The sequence below is a fragment of the Osmia lignaria genome, chromosome 16, assembly GCF_051020975.1.
Source record: "Osmia lignaria lignaria isolate PbOS001 chromosome 16, iyOsmLign1, whole genome shotgun sequence".
In the NCBI taxonomy this organism is placed as follows: Eukaryota; Metazoa; Arthropoda; class Insecta; order Hymenoptera; family Megachilidae; genus Osmia; species Osmia lignaria.
In genome coordinates, this window is record NC_135047.1 from 2,167,055 (window position 1) to 2,178,403 (window position 11,349).

Here is an 11,349-nt window from a genome sequence, read left to right on the forward strand (position 1 = left end):
GTCTCGCATAGTTCGCACGATGCATCTCGTTGCATCGCCCATCTTATCTATAACGCTAGCCAACGAACAATGCATCGAACGAATCGTTCCCGCGCATTTTTCCTAGAAAGTCACGTCTATATCGCGCTAGACCTGATTCGCGATAAAACAACCGACTAATCGATCCAGGTAACGTATAATCACGGTCTTCGTCACGAGATACGTCAATATAGATTAATTAACGCGTGTGAAATAAAAATAGAAATGATTTCGTTAACAACGGCATTCGGTTGCAATTTGAATGGTAGAAAAGGAATCGATACCACGCGTCCTCTATCGACCCATCAAACGATCGATTGAAGACAAATACGGACGCGGTAAATCGTCGACATTCTAACGGTGATTTTTTTTTTTTATTTAAATAATTTCTTATCTGGCGAAGCTACCTCTTTTTAATTTAACTTCTACATCAGTATTGCTGTCGAAGTTTACACAGTGTTTTCTATCAGTTTAATTTGATCGCTATCTTATCTCTGGAATAACTTTCGAAGCGGTGAACTTGTAAGACGCAAATGGTGCGTCATAGATCTCGGACTTGATAAAAGCAACGGCAAAGTCTAATGCATACGTGCATTACATAAATAATAAGGATGATCTTTTATGTAACGTTCGATTAAAGGTCGAGGAAGGATTTAAGCGTGTAAATTTTTATTTAACATCTACAGTGTAACTTGAAATTATTAATAAATATTTTATAAAATGTGTTAGGAAATTCGCAGAAAAAGAGGGATAGAATTATTCTCGAGAAATTCTTTTATAAAATGTGTTAGAAAATTCGCAAAAAAAAGCGATAGAATTATCCTCGAGAAATTCTATAAAATTTTATAAAATGTGTTAGGAAATTCGCAAAGTAATATATGAAAACGGAAGAGCGATAGAATTATCCTCGAGAATTTTGATAGTGCCTACGTAAATGTGTTCCTTGGTTATCTCTTATTCTTGCGACAAGTCAGAAACTGTGCAAGCGTAAATATTAACATTTCCATGCACACATAAAAGGACAATTGACTTTCCTCGAGTGTGTACGATCAATGAAACATGTAAGGAATTTCTTTCTACTTACGTCAAACGCTGTCACCTTATCCCCTGTAGATTTATCTGTAACATATCGGAAAGAACATATTTGTTACATGAAATAAGGTCACGTAACAGTCGGCTCGACTGACGACGATGTTACCTTACTAACGAAAATCCCGTTTCTAATAGGAGCATATTCGGCGATAAAAGAAAAACTGAAAAATTCGCATGCTTAAACGATTCGATGCACATTCCGGGAAAGAGATGAGAAAGTGGAACGTTAACCGAGTTCAAAAACGAAAGTTCTGCACACGCTGATTGCAATGGACTCGCTATTGACACATGTAAGTCTCGGGGTACCGTTACCGACAGGTTAACTGTAGCAAAAGCTTCAGCCCTTGCACGAGGATTATTTCATTCAATTCTCCGCGTAAACTTTCACCGCGACGTTAAAAATCCTCAAGGTTCATTCACGTTCCGGCTGTTATTTTCGTGACAGTTGATTCACTAACGTAGCAGAGGGAGAGACAGAAAAAAGAAATGGAACGATTCACCCTATAGCATCAATTAATCCAATTCAGGAACAAAGGAGATGAAAAAGTTGAAAGAAAATAATAATATTTCTCTTAGAATTTTACAATACTGTCGCTACAGGATTGAAAGGGGCGACACCCATCAGCTGTCAAATCGCGAAGTGGATTAACGAAGTAACCCCGAGCGAGCGTACACTTCGTTATCCGATTCTCGACTTAATCGACGTGGGGACATAACGCGGGCATGCGGAACCGAAACGAGAATCCGATCAGCTACAATCGATCGATCACGCCTATTTTTCCGTCACACGAATCGAGACATCGGGATAGACCGATCAGCAGCGTCTTTTATAGGTTAGGTTGCTGACACCTTGTCGGTAGTCGAGGATTCGGAATGGGAATAAAGGGCTACTCACTGTCCTCGTCCGTGGACTGTTCCGGCCTGAGATGATCCTCCGTGACCTGTGCCGGCCCAGTGAAACTTGTCTCGACCACCTCGATCACGTCCACATTGTCGCCCGAAGCCATTTTGTACGTGTGCGTGCCTTCTTTCGATCCAACGAGTACACTGACTCACGTACGACCACGACGACGACGATCTTCCTGACAGTTTCGCAAAGGCGCTTCCTTTGTCGTCGCTTTGCACGGCAGCATCTTTCGAGTTCGTGAAACACGACGGACACTTAGGGCGACGCGTACGTAACGCGCACTCCCTCACGATACATTTTCTCCTTTTCACTCGCGCGTAAATCGGTTCTCGTTTAGATACAGAGAGAAAATAATGAAACTTCGATTCTATGTACACGGCCTCCAAAGGCTCTCCAGCTCCGGGCTGAGAACACCCACGAACCTCGAGAGCGCCTCCGGCCTCCCTGCTATTCGTCTATTGACCGGACGCCATCTTGCCCTCGATTTGATCGCCACCTAGCGGCGGATATCCTCAACTATATACCACACCGTAGGGACGCGTTTCCATTATAATCGCGTTTAATTTTAACGCCTTATTGCGCACGCTTTTTATCGAACGTTTCGATTATCGTTAACTATGCTCTTTAGTTGAAATTACGAGCAATAGGAACTATTTCTGAGAACACATCAAACGCTCGTTTCTTTTCGAGAATGTATTTACCTACAGTAGATCTACAGATTCGAACGGTGCTCTTCCACCGGAAGATCCTGAACATGACTCGATGACCGTATCCGGCTTGAAATAGATATTGTATCATGAACCACGATAAAAGCAAACGTAGAAAAGCAATGACGAAACGCTATGTTATATAAATAACAATGTAAATTTTGCTTCAACGGCTCTTTTGTCAATGAACTGGCGCATTTATAGTATTGGAGCCTATAATTAAACGCTCGTGCAATTTGCGCAAACTAAAACCATCGAACGTAAATTTGCATAAATAAATTGAATGGATAAGCTTGTTTATATATGTTCAGTTTAATTTGCACATCACTTGCCCTCGGTATGGGAGAGATTAGGGAGAGCCTAGGGAGAAACAAATCCAGAATCTCTTGCCAGTTTGTGCAAATTACACGAGTGTAAACCAAGCTTAAGTAATTAACATTAAAATGCACGAGTGTTGTCATGAGTGATATGTAATGCATGACACGTTTCAAGTGAACGTAGCAATAGATATTATTCATGAAGTTGACTATGTCAGGCGATGAATCCGTAAATTACAAGTCGTTTTAAAATTAATTAGTGCACCTTTCGACGTCTCCTTCAGCGATGCAGGTAAAAGTAAGACCCCGGCTCCTCTATAAATAAATCTCACGTTCACTTTTATCGATGGATTCTTGAAATACATTTCAGTTATATCATGGTTAAATTTAAGTGGCCTGCTGACAGGATTCAGTTGCAAAGAGCGATCTTACTGAGCATCATCGGTTTAATTTCATGCGGAATATTCAGGGGTCACCTGAAGTATGAGCAAGAGGTTACTATTTATCTTAATTTTCAATAAAGCAAATTTAATCCCGTGGACGAATTATAAATCTACAAGTGTAGATGAATAATTAGTTCAATTTCAGTAAAAATGCATACCAAACAGAACAGTCGGTATCGTACGGATCTAACGTGGTTATGAATCATCGTTCGATTTAATTGTTGGCAAGCAGTGCTATCCGAATGACTAGCTCTAACACTGCGTGTCATTAATTCATCGCGTCGACTCCGTTCATTAGGGAACACATTGATCGTGTAAAGTGTTTCGTATAAAAGGTTTCGCTTAATGCTTTCGCGGTCAGACGGTCGGGATTTATAGCGGTCAATGTACAATTAATTATCATTCTGTTCGATGAAACCTCGGAGACTTCGTCTCTACGTTCTCTATGTATTTTCCTCGTTCCACGTGCTTCTAACTCGTGTAAAATCTAACGCCCCGTCGTACCTTGCACCGCTGATCCATGTTCAGATATCGGATGTTTATATCACGCGATGCGCTGTACGTATTCAAACAACGATTTATGCATCCTTCTCGTCCGATCGGTAATTAATAATATCTAACAATATAGATAACGGTACGATCGACATTTTCTACACGTTACGTGGAAGAAAATTTGACTATATGCGCTTTCAAATAGCACTGCTAGCCATTTGGATAAAATTCGGTCAATGGAAGTTTAATGATAAAATACTTCTCACATTAGATAAAGTATAATCATAACCTGGAGTTAATTAACGATGCAGACACATTTGCAACGTCCACCTCGAGGTTGTTATCAATCTCATCGATTTCACTTCGCTTCTCAGATTTTTCCTCGTCTGTGTTCGAGTTACTCTGTAGAAAAATCAACTATCCCGATGCAATTTCTGAGTATATTAATCGTCCTTTACCGCTACGGATCCCGCTAAACCTCGATGCCGGAAAGATCGCGAAATCGTTAGATCGAAATGAAACGCGTGCACCGACGAATATAACAGAGACCATTTCTTACGGCCGGCTAAATGGTAAGTATGCGAATTAAAGCGAGGAACACGATAATGCTCGCGTACCAACGGCAAGAAAAAGCAAACAGAAGAAAAGGGAAGAGAGAAGGAAAGAGCGTGGAGAACGTTTCCTGTGCCCTCGATCGAACGTGTTCCTGTCTGTTTCTCGCATTAGAATCTGTACATCTAACAAATGAGCCGTTTTCTCTGAATGAACTCCGGGTATTTCGTGATGATTTTGATGGCTCGCACTTACGAAATAGGTTATTTGTATCAGATACTATAATACCAAAGATCTAATCCAGTCTTTGATCTAAATCATCGAGGGTGATTTGATCTTTGTTATCCAAATCAATTTTAAAATATTCCCCAATAGACCTAGATACCTGATTATCAATCCAGTTAATTCTTCCTCGAATTTCCTAATTCAATTCCATTGATGGTTTCCTGGAAGTATTTCATTCCTCCACCATTTTAAAACGTTTACGAAATGATAGAGGATGTTATCGTATCGTTCGGTGTGATTATTAAGTCTTCAATACCTAATCAACGGTGACCTTAATTAGTTCGATATAAGGATTACATACCAAAGGCGGTTTGGTCCGGGAATCCCAAGGGGTGGCTTGAAAAGCAGGCCGATTGTCACGCAACGCCGCCTCCGAGCGCGTCTTAAAAACAGGAAACTTTAATTACTCCGGTGAAACGAGCCTCGCGTTCTTGCGATACCGAACGGCCTAACCTTGTAACTCTTTTCCCTCTTTCTCGCCGAAGGTGGCTGCATACATGAGCTCGTTGGAGTATCGACAAGCGAAGGAGGCCAGCCATGATTACAGCGTGAAGAAGATGAAGAGGAACCAACAACTAGCAGCGCTCGACGATGCTCCTCCATCTTCTGACCGATCTGCAAGATGAAGAGATGACAGTTTTGGTGCTGTTCGATTAAATAAAAATTCAGAAAATTAACATAATCGGGTAGTTATTATTGTTTCCAAACGCGAATATAAATTTCATTAGATTCTTAGAAAGATTTGGAAAAATTATCGGTAAAATAAGCAAATTTCTTATTTCATTGTTTCTTACACTCAATATATAATTATCCTTTAAATATAAAAAGAAAATTTAGGGAATCCTAGATTCCATAAATTTTGCTTTGTATTTGTTCGCCAGATGTTTACGAAAAGAATTGATCTCTTCTCTTAACAAGATTCTTCTGTCCACAACAGGTGTTTTGAAAGATACCGCGTATCTTTCAATTTGTTACGAAAAGTACAAGTAAATTCCTTAGATACTCTTCTCCTTCTTGTAGCACAATGCGTCGAGATTTCAACGAAAACAATAGTTTCACAGGAACTTCGATCGGTTTCAACGGGTATCCAACGATCAGATATCGCGATATCGTAAGGTCAGGGTGGACATGATATTTCCTGTATCGGGCACAACAAAGGAACAAAGCCGATGTCAAAGCACGCGAAGCGTGTAAATTGAGAGAAATGACCACCTTTCGTTGATAGATAAACGACTGCATCGGGAACAAAGCTTTTTACATAATTCCGCGTCGAAAAGTCGAACCGTCTAAGTTGCAGTGAAATTATTAAAGGTAATTAATTTTCTTAGTCCCGTACGAGATTCGATCCTCCGGACAGAGACGAATGTTGTTTTCGGTTTAATTTGACGGCAAAGCGAACGCCGATGGATCAATAGAACCGATGGTTGCGTTATAGTTTCCGTTCTGCGTGCAACGGGAACTTATCTGGACTGACGTGCGCAGTTACGCGAATTTTTTATTGCCTTACGATACATAAGTACGCTATAATTTATGATACCATGAGTACTCTCAACCATATTTCGCAAAGGAATCTCGATAAGCAATGGCGAGAGAGGTTGTCGAAATCATCATATTTTATCAAGGTTGCAGAGAAAGTACCCGCGTTTTCAACGATCACCGAAACTTTCGATTAAGTGATGAAACAGGTAATTTGACGATGAGCTAATTTTAAGTGATGAGACAGGAAATGTTCTCCGATTTTCGCGAACGGAAGAGAATGATTTAATCGGTAAAATCGTGAGCGTGAATCCGAGAAATCTTTGGCAGCTTGTTAACTGGATAATTACACAATTAATACAATTTCTTTTCTCTACTGGGTAACACGGTAATAGGAGTAGTATACACCTTTTTGCCTCGTATTATCAGGCACAAATAACCTGATGTTTGATTTTCCTTGACGAACGCTCGACTCGACAAACATCGTGCTAAAGAAGTTAAAAAACAAGCGATTAAACGCGATTCATCAAGATTATTATCAAATTCGTTTATACAAGTCCTAGTATGACAATTAACATCTGCCGATTGATCGGGCCGAAATAAATTCATATCTCAACTCGATAATATGTTGGTATTTAGTCGGTTTACATAAGAGATAAAATTGTTTGTGAACAATCAGCCAGTACACGAAGCCAGCCTGGGGGAACTGTGATGAAAATGAACCGAGTTTCGTCAGTTTGACTAATTAAATCATTTATGATCACGCATCGTTAGTTCATCTCGTAGATATCGCGAAAATTGAACGCGTGCTCGATATTCTACGGAAGAGAATATAAAGTTGAATTTAAAAAAGTGATTTCTCATCGTGTCAATTATCAAAGTTACAGGGACGATTAAAAGTGCGCTCATAATGCCGCATAATCATAGAATCAGTGTAATTACCGTGCCAGACAAACATACGGACGGCGATAGGAATAATTTCAGTTACACAACAGGCGAAGCTGTAAAGAAGAAACCAGCAGACTTCGAGACAGCGATCGCAACCGCCGGTTATGGAAAATTTCAGTACCTTCTTCTTTTGGCGATTATTCCCGTTTCATGGTCGAACAGTATCGACACGGCGAGCGTGGCCATTATTCTTCCCTCTGCAGAATGCGATCTGCAAATGACGTTGTTTCAAAAGGGCGTGTTGAACGCAATCATTTTCGTGGGTGCGTGTGATCATTCGCCACCTTCGTTCCTTTTTTCAATTCAATTTATTCAACTCTTCCAGGGATGGTTTCCAGCGGTTATCTATGGGGTTACGTAGCCGACGTTCGAGGAAGAAAAATCGTCTTCATGTACGGCTATTTAGCTGATGGTATCTGCAATATCCTCTGCGGTTTGTCGCAGAATTTTTGGACGCTAGCTTTCTTCAAGTTCCTCAGCGGTTTTATGTTGGTGTTTAATCAAAGATCGCAGTGCAAGGAAGCGACGAACAATTTCAAATATTGAAAAATAATTTCTTTTTAGAATAAGTGGCCCGCATGCATCGATTCTTGCTTATTGCTCAGAGTTCTACGGGGTCAAGGAACGAGTTAGAATTCCACTCGTCATTGGTTTTTCCATTACTTTTGGAAACACTGTGGCAGCAGGTAATATGGTCCCTGGTTATCATTTTTCATTTTCTATAAAATTAATTTTCGTATTTCCACCTTTTGCTTTGATAACAGCTTGTATCCTTTCCGACAGTGTCTTATCATATACTTTTTATATCTTTATTTTCCCAAATAGCTGTAATTTTTGTTTTCAACTCAGATAATGTGGTGCTTGGAGAATTGTAAAAAAGTCTTTTGAGTAGGCTCCAGACAAACACTCGCAATCGCCTACATAATTTTATTTTCATCATAATAGTACTATGTATATTTGGTTATCAATGTATTTAGTAATAATTTGAATGTCTAAAGACAATCTTCCATATATAATATAACATTATAAGACGTTTCACTATAAAAGTGAAATTTTTGTACGTGGTCCTAATTCGATGACCAGGGACTGCATTCACATTTCTAATCTTCAGCCCTTGCGTGGCTCGTCATCCCTCAAACTTGGTCCATCGTCCTTGGGGACGGTGTTTTCGTCTACAATTCCTGGAGACTTTACCTGTCGCTCTGTGGAGTGCCAAGTTTGATCGGCCTCATTTGTCTCTCCCAATTTCCGGAGAGTCCGAAATTTTTGATGTCACAGGGTCGCAGGGAAGAGGCATTGGAAGTTTTCAAGAAGATTTACAAAGTAAATTCGGGCAAATCCGCGGATGAATTTCCGGTAAGCGATATTTGCTCTAATTTTCAGGCATAAACTGTGATCTATTTTCGAATGGCAACGTTTATGGTTTATATTCAAGATACAATTGTTAGAAGACGAGACTTGTAAGAAATCAGCGACCAATGAAGAGCAAGATGGCAAGCTTAAAAAAAGAGTGATATTCTTTTATCCATATTTGCTTCGACTCCTTTCGGTAACGACCATGCAATTTGGATCGATGTGGGTGTAAGTGTGTTATTTCGTTCAGATAATTACGAACTAATTATAAACTCGCGAGATTAAAAAGCAATTAAAGTATTACTTATCTGCTTTTTAATCCAGGCAAGGAGGATCATTTATTAAGAAAGTTATTTTTCGTTTTGCAGAACAAACACTTTGCGCATGTGGCAGCCACAACTTTTCGCGATGCTGGCCGATTTCGATTCCCTCGATCATAACACAACAATGGGTAAACAACATACATTTTGCGAAATTTTGGATCTTTCTTCTGTCGGGAATGAAAATTCGATAACCACCGCGGATGGAGCAGACTGTGTAAACATGACCCAATCCATGACTCAAAGTACACAATCGTTTGTTATATTTTGCTATATTTATTATAATTTATTATATTCCAGTCAGTCGTCAATGAAACAGTTTACATGAACACTGCCATTTCATCCCTTTTCGGATGCGCCTGCCTGCTGGTGGCGAGCATTATGCTAAATATCTTGAATCATAAAATCTTACTGTGTAAGTATTCTTATCTATGACGTAAAATAATATTCTCTCGATTTCACGCCAGATTTCTCGCTTATCGGTCAAACGTTTTAATCGTTCGGTTATCTAACCCATTTGGAAGAATGATTTTCAATATTTATTTTGTAGATATCTGTTATGGAGTATCGTTCTGCTGCATAGTGTGTTTATATTGGTCAACCGACGCACTGTTAACATTGATACTCACTGGCATGACCGTCGGATTTACAAACACTACTTTAAGTACCATCATCGGTGCAACTGTTATCCTCTTTCCAACTTCATTAAGGTTCACTCACGATGAATTAAAAAACTATCTAACTTAGGATTTACTAAATGACCCGAATAATGATTTTCCTTTAAAAAAAAAAAAAAAAAACAGGGCAATCGCAGTTAGCTTGGCGATGATGATAGGAAGAATCGGGACCATCGTTGGCAACCTTCTGTTCCCAGTTCTTCTCTCCTATGGATGTCTAGTACCCATGATCCAACTTGCGCTCTTCACCTTACGTAAGTCTCCCAACGTCCATTATCTACCAGCAAGCGATACACAGCAATCTTTTTCTGCCGCAGTTTGCATCGTTTTAACGTGGTTGCTTCCGCTGTACAAGGAGAAGTCGAAGAAATAAGGGACAGGTGGATTGCGCGAGAGTTGTCGAAAGGATTTTTCAGTAATTGCGATTATAGCGTGTCTTAATCATTCACTATGGCAATGAACGCGTTCTAGTTTTGATTAAGAGCTATCGGAAGAATGGCAGAATGATTTTCTGTAAATACGCCAAGATAGAAGCAAATGAGGAGATTCATCGAAGCAAGAAAGCACGCGTTGAAAGAGCAACGCAAGAACTGCTGGTGTTACACAATGCCGAGGCACAGGTGGATACTTCCGGTCGGCCCACTGTTCACGGTCACATTTTCAACCGAAGAGGATCGATCGCGATCGAGAACGATGGATCGAGACTGTTCGAGGACGTGAGTCTGAAGATGTAAACCAGCGTGTGGATACAATAATATACTATATGCATAGAAGATGCACGGGGGCCTTGGGTTTCACTTTCGACACATCCTGGAGAGCCCTCCAGCCTTCACCCACATGCTCGTTCTCCTCGATACCGTATACACACCTTCGGTTCGGCTCTTTCGTGTGGACGCGACTTTATCTCGTACCCAGAATCTCGACACCTTCGCGGCGGCCACGCTGATCGAGTAATTACGCGTGTCCATAAGAAACTCGTACGCGTATTACAATGAGAGAAAGTCAAGGCGCCTCGATCATTGCGTTATACCGTTCTTTCATACCGACGTATTCATAATGCTTTCGATGAAGACGTTCTACAGTGAGAGGCAAAATAGAATACCTCGGTTAGAATTGGACTAAATAATTTGAGGCTTTTTGAGAAGCTATAAAAATTAATTCACTAAAATATGTATTTCAAGAACCACGTTTTTAATTTTAATTACTCATAACTTTTAAATGCGTTGACCGATCTCGATGTAATTTTGATAACTTATCTGAATCTACGAAAGACGCCCTGACGAAGATTGCCCTATTTTTTTCTTCACAATTTCAGTGAATTAATTTTTATACCTTCTCAAAAAACTTCAAGTTACTTAGTCCAATTTTAACCGAGGTATTCTATTTTGAACAGTGTCTACTCACTGTATTTATTATGTAATAGCGAAAAATTGATTAGTATACTTTGCGTTTCGTGTAATTTCAAAGCAAACCATGTAAGTTCACAGGGAAAGTATGCGTTCTTTAAAAAGAACCTTTGTGTTCCATCGCGAATCCATGCAAAAACCATGGTGGCGCCTAACACGGCATTCCGAATAAATTGCTGAAGGAAAGTACGCGTGCAACGGTTCAAGAAAAACCGTCTTGCCATTGCCTTTACGTTTTTCCCTCGTTCGCAATGCGGTTAATTACCTTTTCATTGCCACAATCCTAGAAACTAAACGTTAATTGATAAGAATTTGTATCTTCAACTTTTTACCGGTCGATAAAATCGAATAAAGAA

General features: G+C 39.9%; 2 protein-coding genes and 1 long non-coding RNA gene across 14 annotated transcripts in view; 2 read left to right on the forward strand and 1 right to left on the reverse strand.

The window, feature by feature from the left end:
• Positions 1–2,633, reverse strand: part of PIP5K59B (Phosphatidylinositol 4-phosphate 5-kinase 59B) — a 30,103-nt gene extending 27,470 nt beyond the window's left edge. For 2 of the 11 annotated variants that reach the window (XR_013063562.1, XM_034316595.2), the window contains exons 1-2: positions 2,006–2,607; positions 1,103–1,137 (exon numbers count right to left, since the gene is read on the reverse strand). Coding sequence is in view for 10 of the 11 variants with exons in the window: in XM_034316595.2 (XP_034172486.2) it covers positions 1,103–1,137; positions 2,006–2,117 (147 nt within the window). In the remaining variant the exon portion in view is untranslated. Of the gene's footprint in view, positions 1–1,102; positions 1,138–2,005 lie in introns of all 11 variants that reach the window. The other 9 variants (XM_076692798.1, XM_076692799.1, XM_034316593.2 and 6 more) reach the window with 9 other exon arrangements.
• A 281-nt stretch (positions 2,634–2,914) lies between these two features.
• Positions 2,915–5,507, forward strand: LOC143306136 (uncharacterized). Of its 2 annotated transcripts, none has more exons than XR_013063566.1 (3): positions 2,915–3,333; positions 3,434–3,535; positions 5,299–5,507. It is a non-coding gene; the product is annotated as an uncharacterized LOC143306136 (long non-coding RNA). The 2 variants fall into 2 exon arrangements; XR_013063565.1 differs by having other exon boundaries at positions 2,915–3,339; positions 5,299–5,506.
• A 1,279-nt stretch (positions 5,508–6,786) lies between these two features.
• On the forward strand, positions 6,787–11,349 carry LOC117600760 (putative transporter SVOPL). Its single transcript, XM_034316600.2, has 10 exons — positions 6,787–7,500; positions 7,563–7,725; positions 7,802–7,923; positions 8,349–8,593; positions 8,673–8,818; positions 8,959–9,127; positions 9,211–9,325; positions 9,461–9,620; positions 9,714–9,841; positions 9,905–11,349. The coding sequence occupies exons 1-10, from the start codon at positions 7,200–7,202 to the stop codon at positions 9,958–9,960; spliced, it is 1,605 nt and encodes a 534-aa protein (XP_034172491.2). The 5' UTR covers positions 6,787–7,199; the 3' UTR covers positions 9,961–11,349.

What these genes read in the sequence shown, in the direction of transcription:
- LOC117600760 (XM_034316600.2), top strand. Translation starts at nt 7,200, where the DNA reads ATGCCGCATAATCATAGAATCAGTGTAATTACCGTGCCAGACAAACAT. An exon ending in GAACGCAATCATTTTCGTGG is followed by an intron (nt 7,501 to 7,562) that starts GTGCGTGTGATC and finishes CAACTCTTCCAG; the next exon opens with GGATGGTTTCCAGCGGTTAT. An exon ending in TGGAAACACTGTGGCAGCAG is followed by an intron (nt 7,924 to 8,348) that starts GTAATATGGTCC and finishes TCTAATCTTCAG; the next exon opens with CCCTTGCGTGGCTCGTCATC.